General features: G+C 40.5%; 3 protein-coding genes across 5 annotated transcripts in view; 1 reads left to right on the top strand and 2 right to left on the bottom strand.

Moving 5' to 3' along the window:
* Nucleotides 1-730: 730 nt before the first annotated feature.
* Nucleotides 731-17,867, bottom strand: part of LOC126561421 (guanine nucleotide exchange factor DBS) — a 131,461-nt gene continuing 114,324 nt past the window's right edge. The window contains exon 18 of the mRNA XM_050217557.1: nt 731-740. The gene's annotated coding sequence lies outside the window, so the exon portion shown is untranslated. The remainder of the gene's footprint in view (nt 741-17,867) is intronic.
* Nucleotides 2,886-3,837, bottom strand: LOC126563122 (uncharacterized). The gene is made up of 4 exons (XM_050219744.1): nt 3,600-3,837; nt 3,356-3,501; nt 3,006-3,275; nt 2,886-2,913 (listed from the first exon to the last, which is right to left on the bottom strand). Exons 1-4 carry the CDS (start codon nt 3,706-3,708, stop codon nt 2,899-2,901), a joined length of 540 nt encoding a protein of 179 aa, XP_050075701.1. The 5' UTR covers nt 3,709-3,837; the 3' UTR covers nt 2,886-2,898.
* LOC126561356 (rho guanine nucleotide exchange factor 18) lies at nt 5,765-17,351 on the top strand. Of its 3 annotated transcripts, none has more exons than XM_050217461.1 (23): nt 5,765-5,841; nt 6,654-6,923; nt 7,006-7,103; nt 7,167-7,339; nt 7,399-7,528; nt 7,610-7,743; nt 8,310-8,378; nt 8,961-9,067; nt 9,154-9,224; nt 9,318-9,373; nt 12,035-12,106; nt 12,554-12,719; nt 12,803-13,497; nt 13,567-13,699; nt 13,769-13,926; nt 14,001-14,113; nt 14,768-14,791; nt 14,999-16,023; nt 16,089-16,257; nt 16,324-16,429; nt 16,500-16,632; nt 16,706-16,803; nt 16,880-17,351. In XM_050217461.1, exons 2-23 carry the CDS (start codon nt 6,866-6,868, stop codon nt 17,247-17,249), a joined length of 4,158 nt encoding a protein of 1,385 aa, XP_050073418.1. In that variant the 5' UTR covers nt 5,765-5,841; nt 6,654-6,865; the 3' UTR covers nt 17,250-17,351. The 3 variants fall into 3 exon arrangements, with proteins under 3 accessions (XP_050073418.1, XP_050073416.1, XP_050073417.1); XM_050217459.1 differs by lacking the exon at nt 5,765-5,841 and adding an exon at nt 6,311-6,373; XM_050217460.1 differs by lacking the exons at nt 5,765-5,841; nt 8,310-8,378 and adding an exon at nt 6,311-6,373.

Here is a 17,867-nt window from a genome sequence, read left to right as displayed (position 1 = left end):
TTGTTTCTAAATATCTCCATGTTTGATGTGCTTGATAGAAGCATAGATTTGATTTCATTTACATTAAGATTGGTTCAATGTTTCTTTTTACTATTCACTTCAGTAGGACATCAGTATCTTTCGTCACACCGCGCCTAACTCATTAAATCACTAAAGTGTAAGAAAGCAATTTCGCAAATCGTTGGCCGCATTAGGTTGTCTTACGCTTGAAGAATGCAAATATCCATCCTTCATGTTTTTATTTTTATTTTATTGATTTTAATAATCCGCACCTTCAATGTCCCCCACCCTTCGCTCCACACGGTGTACGGTTTAACGCAACGTGTTTGAAAAAATCGGGAAACCGGACGGTAGAGTGGATAGACTAATAGACAACAGCACAAAGGAAAATTCAATCCTTTAGAGAGACATGCTCATAAGCAGATAGGATTGCATGACAATATAATAGTGGAAAAAGAAATCCGATAAATAGCGGATGGATGCGGGAGTAGTGAATAGCTCAAAATGCAACAAAATAGTCTGTATCACGGTATGCAAATAGCAAGCGAACAAACAAACAAACAAACAAACAAACACTTTGCCACAGTGCCTCGTGCAGTCACCACCAATTATTGCATGGGCAAACGGAAGAAAATAGGACACAAGCACTATTGGCACCATCCCGCGGTAAATAAACGCGCTGTGCTTCCTTTTTGCCGTACAAAGTATCCTTTTTTTCTAGAACTGTTCTGTGCTCCCTTCTAGTCCACGGGCGTGCACCGCTCCGTGTAAGGCGGCGTGGCGGAGCCCCGAACCGCATGACACGACGCCACGACGTGTAGGTAAGCGGTGGTAGCGAATTTTGCTCTAGTCCTCCATGGTCCCCAGGTATCATTTTCATGGCTGCGTTTTACGTTCATTCACGCTCTCACGAACGGAATACATAATTTCTTATATACACTCATGTAGTAAGCACTGCAGATGTCCATAACACGCTTTGTGTGTTGATAACTATTCGATGCCTTACTTCATTTTTAGGGAATGGTGACACTATACGCTTTTGCGCACTTCTGTGATAGCAGTTTTCCTCCAGCCGTAGCGTTGCCCCGTAGCAAAACAAAAAAGGACTCAAACGACGGGTCAGGTTTTTCACTGATGGGTATATGCTTGTGCGACAACTTTTCACTCACTCGCTCGCTTGCATTTCCATTCCTAGTGAAGCAATTCTAGACTTGTTTTGTTTTTTAATATTTTAAAACTTGTTTTAGTTTTAGACAAGAAGAGTACACGGGAAGATAACAGTACTTTTTCACAAATGTTTCACTACGCTTTTGTGACGTCATCGATATTCTTGGCCAGAGTCTGGCTCGGACGTGCCATTAATCTGCACTGCACGTTCTCCGCTATGCGGACCAATTGGTCCTGCCCCGAACATATATTATCATAATGTGCTTCGTATCGCATAACGGTATCATAAGATTTTACAGCTTGAAAGTCACGAAAACCGCGGGGAGCTTTCATCACGGGAACAGCACCGTACACTGGGAATTTGATTTGCTAATGCGCGTACGGAAATCGAAGACAATTTGCCGGTAAGCTCGGTTTTTTTTTCTCTCTTTCCCCTTCCGCTGCAGTAGGGACAATTGCGATAATTGCCTTGTATGCTGCTGTTGGCAGCATAAATCTACCTTGTACTGCGTTGATAATATATCGCTACGCAAAACTACGGGTAGAAACACGGCGCGCACGACACAGCAAGCAGAGCACAGGCACACGCGTATCCTTTTCTTCTTTGCTCTACGCCTCTACTACTGAAGCGAGATCACTAAGCGAGGCAAGAAGTGTAAAAATATTAAACGAAATTGAGCGTATTTCTTGTGAGGGAGGGTAGTGGAAAGGAGGCTAGGCAGATTGGCTCCTCCGGCCTCGGGAAGGACACACGACGTTTTGGGAGGACTATATCACACTACACGGACGCGTGCAACCTCGCCGAAATGTCTGCATAAACTAACTGAAAATAAAGTATTTAAATGCGGCTTTCAGGAAAACGTCACCCCCGTGTCAGTACAGGGTTGTAGCGCGTCTGTGCTGGATGGATAAATAATGCAGTCCGCCCTTGGAATCGTTTCGGGAATATTTATCCATTTCGCATCGGAGGAAAGATCGTGACTTTGTTTAACGGAATCTTATATTTGGTATATTATTTAAACTATGCACCGAGTACATTTTTTCGAAGCTCGTTTGGAGTCTTTGAAGGGTATGATTTTATTATAAAATGGTAGTAAAACTCCTTTAATTTTGATCATCTTATCTAAACTTTGATCGAATTATGGATTTATTTATAAAGTGTGATTTCGCTTGTGGCACGGAAAAACGCTTTTACTAAAAAGTGTGGAAAACCCCTATAAATGCTCTCGTGAGAGAAGATAGTTTGTTGTGATTCTGGACCTTAAAAACCGGAACCGGAGAGCGAGAGACAGAGAGAAGGTGCGCGACCAGCAAAAAATGGCATTACATTGTTCCCGTACAATAGTTTTCGTGTGCTTCTGCTTATGTATAAGCGTTTTATTTACTTAGCACTTTTGCATTTTCCTTTCTTCGTTGTGTTAACATTTTTACTACTACCATGTGGGGTGTTGTGGTTGTGTGGTAGGCGATAAGGCCGGGCGGGCCTGGTTCCGTGATTTGTTTATGTGTGTTTGGTGAAAAACCAACAGTCGGAAAAGTTGTATTGAACTCTTCGCCCAACGTTTGACTGACGTGTTTAATGGCCACTGTATCCTGTAGTTGGACAAAATGGTGCGCAAAGGATTGTTGAATTTTGCCATCGTCCTTCCGAGTTTTCCGAGTTGGGGGAGGGTTTCCGTTCCATGCACACACACAGTAATGTCGATCGTATAGCTAGGTTAGCTCATGCCTTTAGTGCAAAGCAATCTGTAAAAGAATAACGGACGTGTGGGAGTGAATTTTGAACATAGCCCACTGCGGTTTAAACGGTCAAATGCGATCGGTATTCAAATTCTTACCTTACACATAATGAATCCTATGTAGCTCAAGTCCAGCATGAGAAACACGAGACCAAGCGGTATGTTCGAAGCTAACCAAAGTGTTGTTACCAGCGAAATGATTTCCAGTCCAATGTACCCGATACAGGTGTATGCCAGGATTGTTTGAACGAAAGTTTTGTAGTGCGAAATAAAATTCGAAACAATTGGCCCGCGGGATTGTGGTGGAGCACTGTGCTCAAAGTCCAGCTTAGATGGGTAGGATGCTTCGTTTGCAGTGGTGTAGTTTTTCTGAAACAAGATTACCATTTTGTTTTAAGAGTTTTCTAAAGAAAAACAGCAGTAAATTTTAACGCTCTATTCAATAATACCTTTAGTTGGGTGTACAGCTTCACAACGAACTCGTTGAAGAGGACGGTGGTTATAAATTTGAAATAAACCGAGATAACGTACACACGGGTTGCAATCTTCAGGAGTTTTATAACCGTTTTGATGTGTTCCTTATACGATTGAATTGCTGAGATGAGGTCGTTGGTGAGAAGATAAAAAAAGATAAGCATTAAATTTTTAATCCACTTCTTCACGGGCTTTTTACCAGGCTGGTTCGGAAATTACCTTCTATTTTGAAGTTGTACGATACGGAACAAAGCTTCTGGAACGAAGTGCTTCGCAGCAACACTTTCGGCTCACGAGGAGCCTTTTTGGGAACGTTGGTGGAAGACATCGCTATGATCTGTACGGTTTTCACTAGATATCAATATCACAGAAAATACAACTCACACACACTCGTTGAGATTGGTTGGGAATGGTTCAAAAGTTTGAAAAAAGCTTCATTTTTGCATTCGAGCAAAAAAAAAAAAATTTCGTCACTGTGCACCCAGTCTTATGATGATGATGCTCCCTGCTGCTGTCTTACGATCATCCCAGCCCTACGTATTTGATTCGACTGAGGATTCTGTGTAGGTAGCAGCTTTTTGCAAGGAGAGGATCATTTACCGACGTTGTGTTAAATAAAGTCATAACGGACGAGTCGCCGCGAAGTAGCGTCGAAGATTAAATCAATGTTTTGGGGCAAGGAAGAGCGGGCAAAATGCTCCCAGGGCCCCTGTTCTTACGGTACCGTTGGGCGTAACGTTCACCACTGATAACATCCTGACCTTTTGCTCTTAAATATTCAATAACATGCATCCGCCTGGTTTTGGCGGCGCACATGCTTTTCAACTGTGGCGAGCGAACAAAACAGGGAGCAAATAATCAACGTATAAAATTGCTTCCAGCTCCGTTAGAATTCAGTATGTTTGCTTCTTTTTTTTTTAAATGGTGAAAAAGAGTGATCGTGTATTGCGCTTAGTTTTCAATTTGTATTGGGAGAAAATGCAATGCGACAGCCGTACTGATAGAGGAGCATTCTTCTGCCGGGTGGTAAGGCTAGGCGCTTAGACCATTTTAAGCTTCCATTTGTCAAAATTAACGATCACGTGAATGTTATTTTTGTTTGGATTACCCTCTTAACATCATCGATACCTTATCACACAACTACATCGCTTCGGTCGAATAAAAGTTGTGCGAGAATATTGAGCGGTTGAAACGACTGAGCAGTACAGATCGCTTCCTGTTTCGCACTTTATTATAAAGCTGGTGCAATACACGCAGTCGATGACATGAACCGTTTTTTTAATCTCTTGGCTATTAATATTGGGTAGTAAAATTGAAACCTTTCTTTTTTTTATACGAGAAATTATAAGGACAATTCAACGTTATTACTCTGCAAAAGTGGGCATGCCGATACGAGAATATTTTAAATTTTTCTTAAATACATCCTTTACCTTTTAAAAGTTTTATAACCATTCATCCTAATAGTCCATAAGAGTCCTAAGACAAAATAGTATCAAATTCCTCACTAGAACTCTTGAACAGTGGTGGCATTGCGTGTCCTTATGGTCGAGATGGAGTTCGCACCAATCGTATTAAGCACCTTTTCTCTTTAAAGAGCTTTCATTTATCAAAATATCTGGTAGTCGAAGATGATGTCAAACGTTCTAGGCTCATCCACTGAGAATACTCATATTTCGAAGAAAACCTCATCTACCTTGGAGCATTGTCGCCAAAGCTCGTATCTTCCAGATACCTCGAAGTCGAGGGGGCATCCGCACTCTAGGCTCGTCTACTTCCTAGTCGAAGATCCGTTCTTCAAAGAGACGTTTTAGGTGAAAGAGTAACTAGTATTCCAAGTAATCTCATCTTCCTAACGAGAAGAGGGGATGGTGGGGTAGAAATTGTTCAAAAATTGCATAGTAATGGCAGCTCTTGCACAAAATTGTAGAAACAAAGAAGAAAAAGAAATAGAAGCACAACATTTGGAGTCCAGAATTGCTGTGCATGTACTCTATTTCTCAACCAGGCATAGACAACTGATTATGATCGATCATCGAAGTCTCATTGCACACCAGAAAATGTGCCTATTTTTGGCATGTCCTTATATTTACGTCTAGTTACTTCAATGTCTTTTAAAAAAAGGTAAATTTGACGAAAAGTTAAAAGATTACATATTTTTACATTCATATCATGAGTATTAGCAACAATGACGAGTTATCGCTAACGTACAACAGGTGGCGCACTAGTCGTTACATTACGTACCGCACATCTGACAAAAAATGGTCCAACTGATGAAATTCCCTTCACTTCGTTAAAAACTGACGTCGGCACATATGTCAGGCAGCACGGCATTGACGTTTGGGAATTCGCCATTGATTTTTCTTCAGGAAAAAAAGTAAAGAAGAAAAACGCAAAGAAAGATTATTAAGTTTAGAAGTTAAGAAATCTAGCACAAAAATAGCTGCTAATACGTAATAAAAACGTATGTAAATGTTTATTTTCGTGCTTTCCGTGACGAATTGTGTGTTCTAGTTTTGTGTGTGGGTGTTTGTCCGTATGTTTTGTGCCTGCAGTTGTGCTGTTGAATGTTCCAAAAATGTTTTCCCCTGTACACTCTGGGCCTAAGCTCTCTTCTGGAGTGGTTGTAATATGAAATAGACGTGTGCAAAAAAAAAAAAACAATTAGCTCTTTTTGTCATTTTTATGCTGAAAAACGGGAAAACGGGATTGTTTTTTTCAGCGAAAAACTCTACAAATACAGCATATGTGAGCGATCTATCAAAAAATGCTTCAAAACCGTGCCTTTGCTGGTTGATTATGATACAGTGAAGCTATTTTGCTCCTCTCCCCCATCTCGATATTGTGTGCACGGGGAACGCCAAAAATCCGTGTAGGTTGGCTTATTTACCTTCTTCCTTCTTCTCGAGCTGTGTGTCAGGCACGTTTTTCCACACGCAAGATGGATGGTGCAAATCACAATATGCTATCAGAAGAACTTTTGTTGTTATCGTCAGGTAAAATGCTTCCGTCCCTCTTTAAAGTTAAAGTAAAGGCTGTCGGACATAAATAGAGGAAAAGAAAACTAACAAAACATGTAACATCTCCAGGGCGGAATATTGTTGGGGCATTTGTAATCTAAACAACTGCATAATATGTTGGTGATTCGGGATATTAGGTGTTGTAGATTGTAATTGCTTTGTTTGATTGGTAGTTTTATGTTGCTTCGTGGTGCTGTGTTTGTCATCTGTGTGGCGTTTGCCTGTTGTGCGCTCAATACGCTATTTGCAATTGTAGATGACGAAAACGATGCTGATCTGGTTATTGATTACCTGAGTGAAGATCAATCCATCACCCCGAAATGCACGGATGCTTCTGCTTGCTCCCATGAGATAGAGAACTGTTGCGATCCGAAGACTACAACAACAGGTGCAGTAAACGTTAGTGGGACAGCGAGAACAAAAGGTAGCAACAGTGACGCGACTACAAATAATAATCACAACAGCAACATGGTGCCAATCATTAGCGTAACTCCTCACAGCCCTGGGGCCAAGTTTAACTTTCTCGGTAAGTTTGGTGTGTGATATGTTGAGCAACGTTCTTGATTAAATTGTGTGTTCGTTTTCTTTTCTTTTTTGTTTGCTTGCAGAGGACACACTCAATCAGCTACAATGTCTGCGAGAAAGTGTGGCCCATATGAAAAATTCTACCCTACAAAACACAGCCCTCGGAGGCATTGGTTCAACGGTAAGACAGCAGCACACATACATTGATACGGATCATTATTTTTTCCCTAAAATCTCTTCCAAGATGTCCTCGACGAAGCTATTTTCCTCGTGTCCTTCGCTACCCGATCTGACGATCGCAAATCCTATCAATGTATGGCCGCACCATCATGTGCTGTACGGGTTGAACAATGATCGAAGAAAGTCATGGACCGCGATTGAGGATTTAACCGAATGCACAAAATCATCACACAAAAGGTAAGCAGGGGCCGAAATAAGCAGGTATCCAAGAAATTAACGTTTATTCATACTTTTAGCGTTAGTTTGTCCAGTTTGGACAGCGAGGAGCAGGAATCGTTACGTGCCGCGGAACGGCTCCACAATCGAACGAGTCGTAACAGTACGGGTGGAATTTCAACACATTCTTTAAACGAGGCTGAATTGGCGGTTTGTATATCCCAGCGAGACAACACTGCTGGCTTCATGATGTCAAGTTTCTTACCCCTTTTGCTGCGTTTTCAATTACAGCGAGACTTTGAGAAAGTGGTGGCGAAACGTAATCTGGTGCCGGTGGTTCCACGCATTCCTTTACAAAAGAGCATATCCACACCATCGATAGCGCCGGTGCGAAATCAGAGCGTGAAGGAAGATACCCTTGCCTCGTAAGTATTCAATACAATAGATTATCTTAAACGATTTTTCGTCAAGTATATAATGCTACAAAGTACAATACCACAGCCAGTCACATTGAGTGCAGCAGGCAACGATCAACTAAGCTTGTAGCTTTTAATAATTGAGATAAACTGCAACGATTCACTTCCGGGTTGGGATTTAAAATCTCAATCGACACGTGTTTACGTCCCTCAAACACTGGAGAATGCTTGATTATTGAGCGATATCTATTTCAACGATCGCGGATAATAAGTCAAACCCAGCAAAAAAAGTTGCATTTGCCCCAAATAAAGATAACAATTGCTTGGCAAAGGCTTTGGTTGGTGATCCACCAAAGATCAGCGTGATTACCGTTCAGCTTTTCTTTTGAAATCCTTTAAATGTTTAGTTGATTGCTTAAAAAAACGTTGAAAATAACCTCAGTGGAAAGATCGGCTTGTTTTGCTTGTTATAATGTTGTATTTTCCTTTCTATTCCTCTCCCAAAATTATTTCCTACACACACACATATATATACACACACACCCCCAAAAATGGCGTGCAAAAAACTGTGCCAGCTCGAGGCATCTTTCTGACAGTGAAGATGAAACTCATGATCGATCATTACTTTGTGTGAGAGATAAAAAGTAAGTGTGCCGTTCTCGTGTTAGATCGATTTTGATTGATGTTGAATACTTTCTTAAGCGTTTTTAACGTACGAAAACGATCTCTCCTTCCTACGCTCTAGTGTGTCGCGCGTATCACTTTCCGAATTGTAATGTGATTGTAGTTGGTAGTTTTCATTGTTTTTTGCTGTCACACCCACTAATGTTCGGTTCTATCCGTATTTTCTTTGATGATGTGCCGAGTGAATCTCGATGCATCCCCAGCGACTCACTGCTATCTGCTCTCTCTATCTCTTTCTCTCATTTTCTACTTCTAGCTTGGTTTTTGAATCCTGTTCAGATTCAGATACTGATCGTTACCTATAGAATATGGTCAATCATACAGCTTTTTTGCGTAATGGTCTGTAATGGTATTTGACTGAATCTTAGTCTATTTTGGTTTCGTTTATCCATAGCGATGTGTTAATTGTGCATATTTCATGATTAAAACAATCTTTTTCACCAAGGGTTTACATGTTTTGTTTTCGTGTTCTATTCATTTCTTTATTTAAATTGTCGTATGGTTGGGCTGAATGAATCATTAATCAATTCCTTTCTTTTCAGCGAGGAATATCCCGAGCATCACGAAAAACGGCGAAAGCGTGGTTCTTTATTTTTCCGCAAGAAGAAAGATAAATCTAAAACTAAAGGACAATCCTCTGTTTGTGATGGTTTGTATAATGCAATATGTTTTATGGGTGGAAAAAAAATCTAACCCAAATACACTAATTTAATACTCTTATGTGTCCATTTGCAGCGTGTGGAGCTGTAATAAATCTGGCCACATACAAAGAACACGCAGTAGAATGTAAAGCCAAGATAGCAAAGGTAGGTTGTCGTAATACTGAGTCCGTAGCATCGCAATCGTTGTTAACTCTGTTGTACACTAACGCTGGCCTTTCATCATTTTCTTTTTTGTAGAAATACTTTCAGGCTCAACCAAAACCTAGCTCGAACAAGAAGAGCTCCGCGAACAGGTAATTAGAGATTGACGCTTGATAGATGTTTTCGATTCCATGTACAATTTTTTGGAAATTGAAATTGGCTGTGATGCATCATCAGTTTCATTTAAAGCCGTATTGTAATGAATTTATCTCAATAATATGGATTACTCTTTTTCTGGCTTGCTAATCATGTTGAGTTGATTTTTTCTTCTTTGGAAATGGCAACAAGTTTTCGTCAGATAAAAAAAAAACAAACAAACCAAACCCAAAAAAATACTTAGTATCGCAAGATGCTCTTAAATAAGGAACACAACTAAACCTTGAACCTTAGTTTCTTATGCATCCTAAGTAAATTTCTTTTTTTTTAATAACAATAGTTCTTCTTTATTGTTTTCATAAACCAAACTTTTTGCATACGCGAATGGAAGTGTTTGAACTTACGGAAACTCTCTTATGTGTTAGGAATGTATTTTGCAGTTTCTGATGTAGTTGTTTAATAGTTTAATAACTTTGGGGACCATAAAACAATATTGAATAATGTTTAATCTAAACTTGTTGAATTAAGCTTGCTTTTAAGCCTACTTATACATATTTATATCCTATATTTCGCCATACGTTTGATTATTCATTCTTTGGACATGTCATGTTTGGTTGCTTTTTAACATTATCAGTTGTGTTGACTCATGATTTTTAAAGCCTGACGATGATTTTAATATATGCTTTTGCATAGCGAACGGTAGCTTTTGATTAACCGCATGAACGAAATAGAATCGAATGATCGAGAGTATGTGCGCTATTAATAATATACACACACACTGAGGGGCAGTCGCTTTGTACCATGAGTTGAATTATTCGAAATAATTGCTTCTTTCTGTTCAACTGTAAACGCTGTAAGCTTATCGTTTTCTAATCGATGAATGGAAAACAGTTTGCAGTGCGAAAGTAGTAGATTTGTTGCTGTATATTTATGGGAGAGCATTTTTCTCACCCCGCTCTTAGATATCTTCTACTGTCGATTTTTCCTTATGTATGCTTTCTTACTAACTTATTGAACTACCAAAAGGCTAATAATAAACACAAACGTATTATATATGTATATGTTGAGTTAGTATCCAGCTCGTGTCTAAAATATGCATTCCATCATCAGTCGGCTCTCAAAATCCCTTTTTTATACCCAATAACAATACTTTTTGAACCAAATTTGATCTTGTAGGTAAAACAGCTATTAAATGATCACAATTGTCTTTATTCTTATGTATTACTAACGCTAACCACCGTTGTGCATATATTGCAATGATTTGAACAAAAAATGATAAAGTGGCAAAAAAATGACTGGATGTTACTCTCCGTGGCGATTGGTTGCTAACAAATTAGGCGTGGTATCACAACACGCTAGGTAACGCTAGTAAAAAAACTTTTCATTCACTACTAACAAACCCAATTTATCTCTCTATATCTATCTTCATTACCACAATATTCTCTCTATCCTGAAGAAATCTGTTTGCTTTTATCCTGTTTTCGAACGATACACACCATACCATATATCTAAATTTCATCTCTATCAGCGGTAGTTAGCATATTCCTGTGACACGTGATAGACAAATGTCTCTTGACTCTTTCATGTTTCTCTTCAACTTTCAACTTGATCACTCTAGTGTCCCCTCGTGTCTGTCTTGTGAATTACTGAAAGTTTCTTTTGAGGTTTTGAACCAATTTGAACCTTACGTGCAACAGGGCACCGATCGAAACAGCCTTAAAACTAGTAATGTAGCCGCGCACAATCTAATCATGATTAAGAATCGAAGAAATTTCAATCACAATATGTTCAACAACATAACATTATCTTACAAAAATGCAAAACGATTCTACAAAACCACACATGCCCAATTCGGGCATATTAAATTTATTTTCAATTCAATTTATTCATTAAGTACAAGATGTCAAATCTAAAATAAAATCGAACTTGAATTTGGCAAATTTGTTTTTGATAGAAGAGCTCGACGACTCTCCCGTGGAGGCGACGGGTCTGGATGAACTTTTATTTTCGGTCTTTCGTGTTAGTAATTTGCTACGTCGTAGCCCAGATGCTACCGAGCTAGCTGCCTCCGGACAATATCGGCCATGTGTCAAAGGGATCAAATAGGGCAACATGCATTATACCCATGCATGCATCCCAGATTAAAATTAATAGCGGCAAGGCGAGAGATCGTACATTTTTGAACTTTTGGTAGTCTGTTAGCAGACTTCAAAACAGAAAAGACACATGTTTTACTAGTTACTACACTGTCTGTTCAAATCTGTCTGTTTTTCTGTCTGTCTGTTTTTCTCATGCTCTCTAAATCTCTTTCTCTCTAAAGCTCCTTCGTATCTTCAATTGCAATCTTCAAAATCACACTGCACTGCGCGCACTATCTATTCTCAGTATGTTTTTTCGTTTTGTTTTCTGGGACATAGCGGTGTAGCGCGTACAAATGGTAGCTATGCCGATGTGTTCTGTCCCCTCTTCTCAGCATTTTATGCTATACACTTTCTACTTTATTTGCCTATTTGCAAACGCTTTTCAGTTTATGTGTGTGTGCGTGTGACTCTCTTCATTTTGTTTGCTTTGCAGTTTTCTGTTGCGGACCCGACGACGGTCACTTTTTTATTTATACGTTTTCATGTGTTTTTTGTATTTACTTTCGCTTGCTATAGCCACAATTCCTCGCAACACGATGATCAGGGTAGAGACTATTATGATGGCAACGTGCATAATGATAACGCTAAGTGAGTATATACAAACATATTGAATAGCAACAACGAACAAAAAAGAAAGATATATTTTTGTTATAAGTGCGTGTTATGAAACCGAGTTCCCTCATTGTTTGCTCTGTCTATCTCTCTTTTTGTCAACTTTCTCTTCTTTCTCAATATGAATGTATTTGTGTTTCGATTTTTTTCTTACGTGATATATAAAACGGACACTCATATCATCATTTTTTAATGCATACTAGTAAAATATAAGCAAACACACATTTAAACAGTACTGAATTGCATGCCTAAAATGTATATTTGTCGGTGCTTACAGTTTAAATTTATTTAAGTTTCAAAAACAACAAATAAACACAGTGTGTCGCGTGTGTTGTCACTGTTGAGACTTACACGTACTCTCTGGCGTATTCGGGGCAAATTTGGAGAATAAAGCTTTAACACTTGGTTGCCTCTGTATTGCAGTTACTCAGACGACGTGCCGTTGATAAGGGATGAATTCCTGCACGAAGCACCGATCGGTCCACATGATCTGGGCGCTGAACCGATCCTGGGCGTTGCGATCGATGAGCACGATTCATGGAGCCCCAGTGTCCCCAAAGAGGTTGTCAAAGGATTGAAAGACAAACAGGTAGGTTTTTTTTCAATGGCGGCTCCCAATAACGGTAAATGTTTGGTACAATTTAATGCTTTTTCGTTACTTTTGTTTTTTAGGTGAAGCGTCAGGAACACATTTATGAATTTATCATGACGGAGAAACACCATGTTCAAACCTTACTAGTCATGCAGAAGGTATTTGTAGAAAGTCTTCAGAAACACTTCAGCCATCTTAACCTAGAACGGATGTTTCCGAGGCTCGTTGAGCTAACTGAGCTGCATACCGGTTTTCTGCGCAAGCTAAGAATAAAGCAACGCGAACATCACGTAGTTGATAGCATTGCCGACATCCTGCTTGACTTTTTCTCCTCCATGTCAGCACAGAAGCTTAAGAGTGCGTACGGAGAATTCTGCTCCAACCATCGGTCTGCACTGGATACCTTCAAGTGCTATATGACCGGTGATAATGTGTTTGCCGAATGGTACAAGCATTGTCAGCAGAATCCACTACTAAAGAAGAAAGGCATACCGGAATGTATTTTGTTCGTAACTCAACGTTTAACGAAATATCCATTGCTGATCGATCCGTTGCTGAAAAGCTCACGCGAAGATAAGATTGAGCAAGAAAAGCTTCAGAAAGCAATGTCGCTAGTGAAGGAGATACTGGTGGACGTGGATGCACGGGTCGCTGATAAGGAGAAAGAGGATCGTCAATTAGAGATTTTTAAACGCATAGATGCCAAGTCCTGTGCTATCTTTAAAAAGGACAAATTCAAGAAATCGGATATAATATCATGCAATCGAAAATTGAGGTAAATGTTGAGGTGTGCCTATTAAGGGTATTAGTGGAGCACTAAAACTTGTTTTTTTTTTTCACACAGATTCGAAGGAGTAGCCACCTTAATGCAAGGTCGATCCAAAATGCAAACTGTTCTGGTGGTTGTCTTGTCAGATTGTTTGTTCTTTCTCTTGGAAAATTCTCATAAATATTCTTTCTTCACTCCTGAGAACAAGGTAAACTGCACCCGATCGTTGAGGCAAGTGTATGAATAAGCTTCTAAATTTGTTTAACCCTTTTCGCAGGCGGGTGTCGTTTCTTTGCAAAAGCTCTTGATTCGTGAGAAGGCTGGTACAGAATCCAGAGGCATTTACATCATATCCTCTAATCCGGCTTATCCGGAAATGTACGAGCTGAAGGTACAAAATCCAAAAGATAAAAATGTGTGGATTCAATCAATACGGTACGTTTGACGATAAAGAACCTAGTAAAAACAGTATGATTTGGTCGTTAACCTAACCATCCATTTTCCCACAGTGCTGCTGTCATTGACTGTCCCTCGGATGAGTCGGAAACAGAAGATTACATGAGTCTGGAGCAACGGCAAAAAATAATAGATCTGAAACAGGCCAACATTCGGGAGATTATTTGTAAGTATAGTGAAGAAATGGAGCGCATACGGAAGTATATTTGTGTCTCTTTCCTAATACTTCGTCACACTCGGTTTGTTGTGTAAAGTGATGTAAACTTTGTAAATCTTTTACTATCCTGTTTTACTATGCCCAAAAAGGAATCTAAACTTTGCTCGCTAGAATGCACCTGTCCTAAACTATGGTTGAAGTGGATTAGCTCTATGTCGTGTGTATTTGTAAGGCACATTAAAAAAGGATGAAAAAACAATCACAATTCAATATCCTTCTGGTGATCGAGGCGACAGCTTCGCCTCTCGTCAGGTCTATCAAACGGCAGGTCCGTATATGAGATCCCATCTGGATCGTTCCCCCGCAGAGAGAATTCAACCTCGTGGTATCAATAAATCTCTTAAACCTTTAGATGGCCGGCATGATTTAGCAGGTCAGCAGCTCGAAGATCGATGAAATGTTAAATGGCTAATGTCAATATTCGATCATTGGCGCCCCTATGCGACAATTTAAATCGCTAGGTACGATATGCATGAAAATAGGAACATTTGCAGGAGACAGCTATAATAAAATTATATAAATGTTACCAACGCTCCTTATATAGCTAGGAATAGATGTACTAAATAGATTGCTTGCTCTGTTTTTAATATTCCATCGCTGAAGCACTCGGAACAACCGAACTGGAAGGTAATAATCGAAATATTTCGACACTTTACTACATATCAATATATTGTTTAATGTGTTACCCCTGCCTTGGTCGTATTGCATGAGATATTTGCAGTGAATTTATGATTTATTAACAAACGTGTAGAGTTTTTTTTGTGTAAACTATTGGCAACGGTAGAGTGTACTGGAGTAATGGAGATGATCTAACACGAAAATCTTTCCCGACAGGTAAAATGCGTCAGAAGGACTTTGAACAGGCGATACTGCTGGAAGAGAAGATAGCACTACAGTTGAGCTTGTTGCTGGATAACGAGCAAAATGCTGAGCAGCTGGGTCCCGCCGTTGAGTCCTTTATCTCAAATTACGGATCGTATAGAGATCTTATCTCCGATGACTGTGATACTATAGAAATATGGAAACGGGTGTTAAACTCTATACAAGAAATTAGTTCTCTGGCTTCTTCGCTCTACACGGCTGCAACGGGCTTACCACTGTCCAGGTCGAGCAGCTCGGTCGGTGAGCGTCAGAGTGAGCTGTTCATCTCGCCCACGCTACCCAAACGTGCGGAAACATTCGGAGGATTTGACGAGCGTCGATCAAAACAGCTCATGTCATCGGGTGGGGGCATTGCCGGCAGCAACAGTTCGACGCTGCACACTGCCAACTCGCGAGATGCGGTTCTGTCAACCTTATCGGCTGGCTACTTTACTAACCGTGAAACGTACGAAAAACGAGAACAGCAACAGGCTCATCCTTCGTCTAGTGCGCTGGACGTTGAGTCGCTTTTGATGCTCGCTAGCCCGCACGTTACTACTTCGTACGGGCAGCAGAAGATTTTGGCCGGCGGTGGTGGGGAGGGAGTTCCTTCTGACTTGGCCAAAGATCAAAATTATGCTGCGCTACACGTGTCACATCACCTGCACACCCTGCTTTGCATCATCTCACAGCAAATGACAACCATTCAGAGCTTGCAGCATCAGCTAAACACCTATCGTGAAAACCCAAAGACTCAGTACCGGCATAACGACCAGCTGGAAGAGCTGCGCAACTTGCAGGATAAGCTGCAGGAAGAGAAAACGATGTGGCAGAAGCAAAAGGAACAGGAAGAGCGTGAACTGGAGGAAACTAAACATTCGCAGAAAGCGTTGCAAGAACAGATACGGGCGGAGCAGGAGGATATCAAACAGCAACGGGAACAGCTGTATCGCAAGATGGAAATATTGTCCAGCCAAGGATTGTTACTGTCACCAAGTGTAAGTTATTTGAAAGAGTGTAAGCGTCGTAGCACCACTAAATAAATAACTCTCCCTCCTTACAGGTTGCGCTTCCGATACCGACCGGAGTAGCATCGTCCCTAGAGGAAGCACAAACTGTTAACGAAGAGCACCACGTGGATAGTGCGTTCGGAGGAAGCTTTTTGGCCAATTCTATGGCTGGATCTTCGGTTACAATCGACCGAAAGAAAGACAAATGGCGAACAGCGAGCAGTGCGTATTACCTGATATTTTCTTTTTAAATAGGATGTGTAATAATAAATGTAATATCTTTTCCAGTAACTAAAACACCTCCAGCAAATTTAGTTAGTGCCACTAACGCTGCAAAGATCAATGCTACCAGCATAAAACAGCAGCTACCGCTAAAACTATCATCGTTGTCGAGGTAAGTTAAGTGAGAGAAGAAACCACCGGTCAAAGATCTTTTGTTGTAACTCAATACTCTCTTATTGTAGCACAAAACCGTGTTCTGCTGCTGGTAATATGGTAATGTCACCAAACAGTAGTAATGCGGCAATGGGTTCGCATACAGCTGGTGGTGGTGCTAGTGTGACTCAGATGTTTCCCTTGAAACTTGCGGACAGAAAGGTATGTTTTGCACAACAGTTTACAAATATTGTGTGGACATAAAATGAAATGACTATTCCCATTTATTGTACAGATCTCCCAGACTGGTACGCCCAATCATTCAAGGACTGGTAGCAGCCCTGCCGTAATACAGCAGCAAATTCAAGTACAATCAGGCAATCCTGCTACCAGGTACGTCCGGTAAACCATTGGTCCCATTGGAATCTGTAATAACAGCTCCAATATCCATAATTGCTTCCCATAACAGAACAAATACCTACCCAAAAATACCGGAACGCTTTCGGCTAAGAAGCTCGGACAACTATCCCGCTCCATCAAGCACGACCGGTCCAACAACACCACAAGCGTATCAGTATTCATCACCATCACCGTCACATCCTATGGCAGGATTATCTTCAACTACTCCTCCACTTGTGCCCGCTAGAAATACGGTGATGGGCCAACAAGACTCGAGTGGGCAGCACCACCACCGTACTTCCTCTCCAATTTCATCCACTAGGCACTCAAGTCTGCAATCACCGCTCAAACAATCGGACAATCCTTCGCAAATGGGAGTCGGCAAGGGACAGGACAGCAGCAACAGCAAGGCCAAGGAGGAAGAGGTTATGTACTTCTGATATACGCCAGTCGAAGTGGAGATTTAAACAACATCGTAACCATCGTTCTCTGCGCGGAGTACTTATAGAAATAGAACGTAAGTAATTGCCTTTTTCTATCATCATTCCCCTTCGTCTTTTGGTTTTATGTGACGGCACACTGATCTCTGTCTCTCAAGCTGGCGTGTTGTGAGACGCGGTGTACCTCGAACATGATAAAAGAGCAACTGCACTAGATTCATTACATTATGGCCTACAAAAAAGTACTTTTTAGTAATGGTTATTATACGACCGCGTTAAAGTATGAATGTTAAATTAATGTGAAATATTTGTGTATATGTTATTGGAGGGTGCTAAATGCAGCCACCTCACACGGTGTATAATATATTGATGGCAATGCAAAAGACACACTGTACTGTGTAATGAAGCATTTAACCCCTTTAGTGACAGACAGCACACGTTGTGGACGTATTTTATGTGTTTTGAATGGACAACTCACTGCAGTGGCAAATTAGCAAAATAAAAAAAAGAAAAAAAAACCGATACGCAAAACCTTAAACGAGCTGACTGTATGTTTCTCTGGTAGTACAAGCAGTTCCGTTGTACCATTTTACTCGTTTACGTTTGTTTACGGGTTGT

Source organism: Anopheles maculipalpis, chromosome 3RL (genome assembly GCF_943734695.1).
Source record: "Anopheles maculipalpis chromosome 3RL, idAnoMacuDA_375_x, whole genome shotgun sequence".
Classification (NCBI taxonomy): Eukaryota; Metazoa; Arthropoda; class Insecta; order Diptera; family Culicidae; genus Anopheles; species Anopheles maculipalpis.
This window is presented reverse-complemented; position numbering and strand designations above follow the sequence as displayed.

Bases quoted from the DNA above. Each gene is read 5' to 3' on its own strand.
- LOC126563122 (XM_050219744.1), bottom strand. From the start codon at position 3,708: ATGTCTTCCACCAACGTTCCCAAAAAGGCTCCTCGTGAGCCGAAAGTG. The intron at 3,502-3,599 runs GTAATTTCCGAA...ACCTCATCTCAG, and splicing joins GTACAACTTCAAAATAGAAG to CAATTCAATCGTATAAGGAA. The intron at 3,276-3,355 runs GTATTATTGAAT...ATCTTGTTTCAG, and splicing joins AGCTGTACACCCAACTAAAG to AAAAACTACACCACTGCAAA.
- LOC126561356 (XM_050217459.1), top strand. From the start codon at position 6,319: ATGGATGGTGCAAATCACAATATGCTATCAGAAGAACTTTTGTTGTTA. The intron at 9,374-12,034 runs GTAATTAGAGAT...CGCTTGCTATAG, and splicing joins AAGAAGAGCTCCGCGAACAG to CCACAATTCCTCGCAACACG. The intron at 14,792-14,998 runs GTAATAATCGAA...CTTTCCCGACAG, and splicing joins CGGAACAACCGAACTGGAAG to GTAAAATGCGTCAGAAGGAC.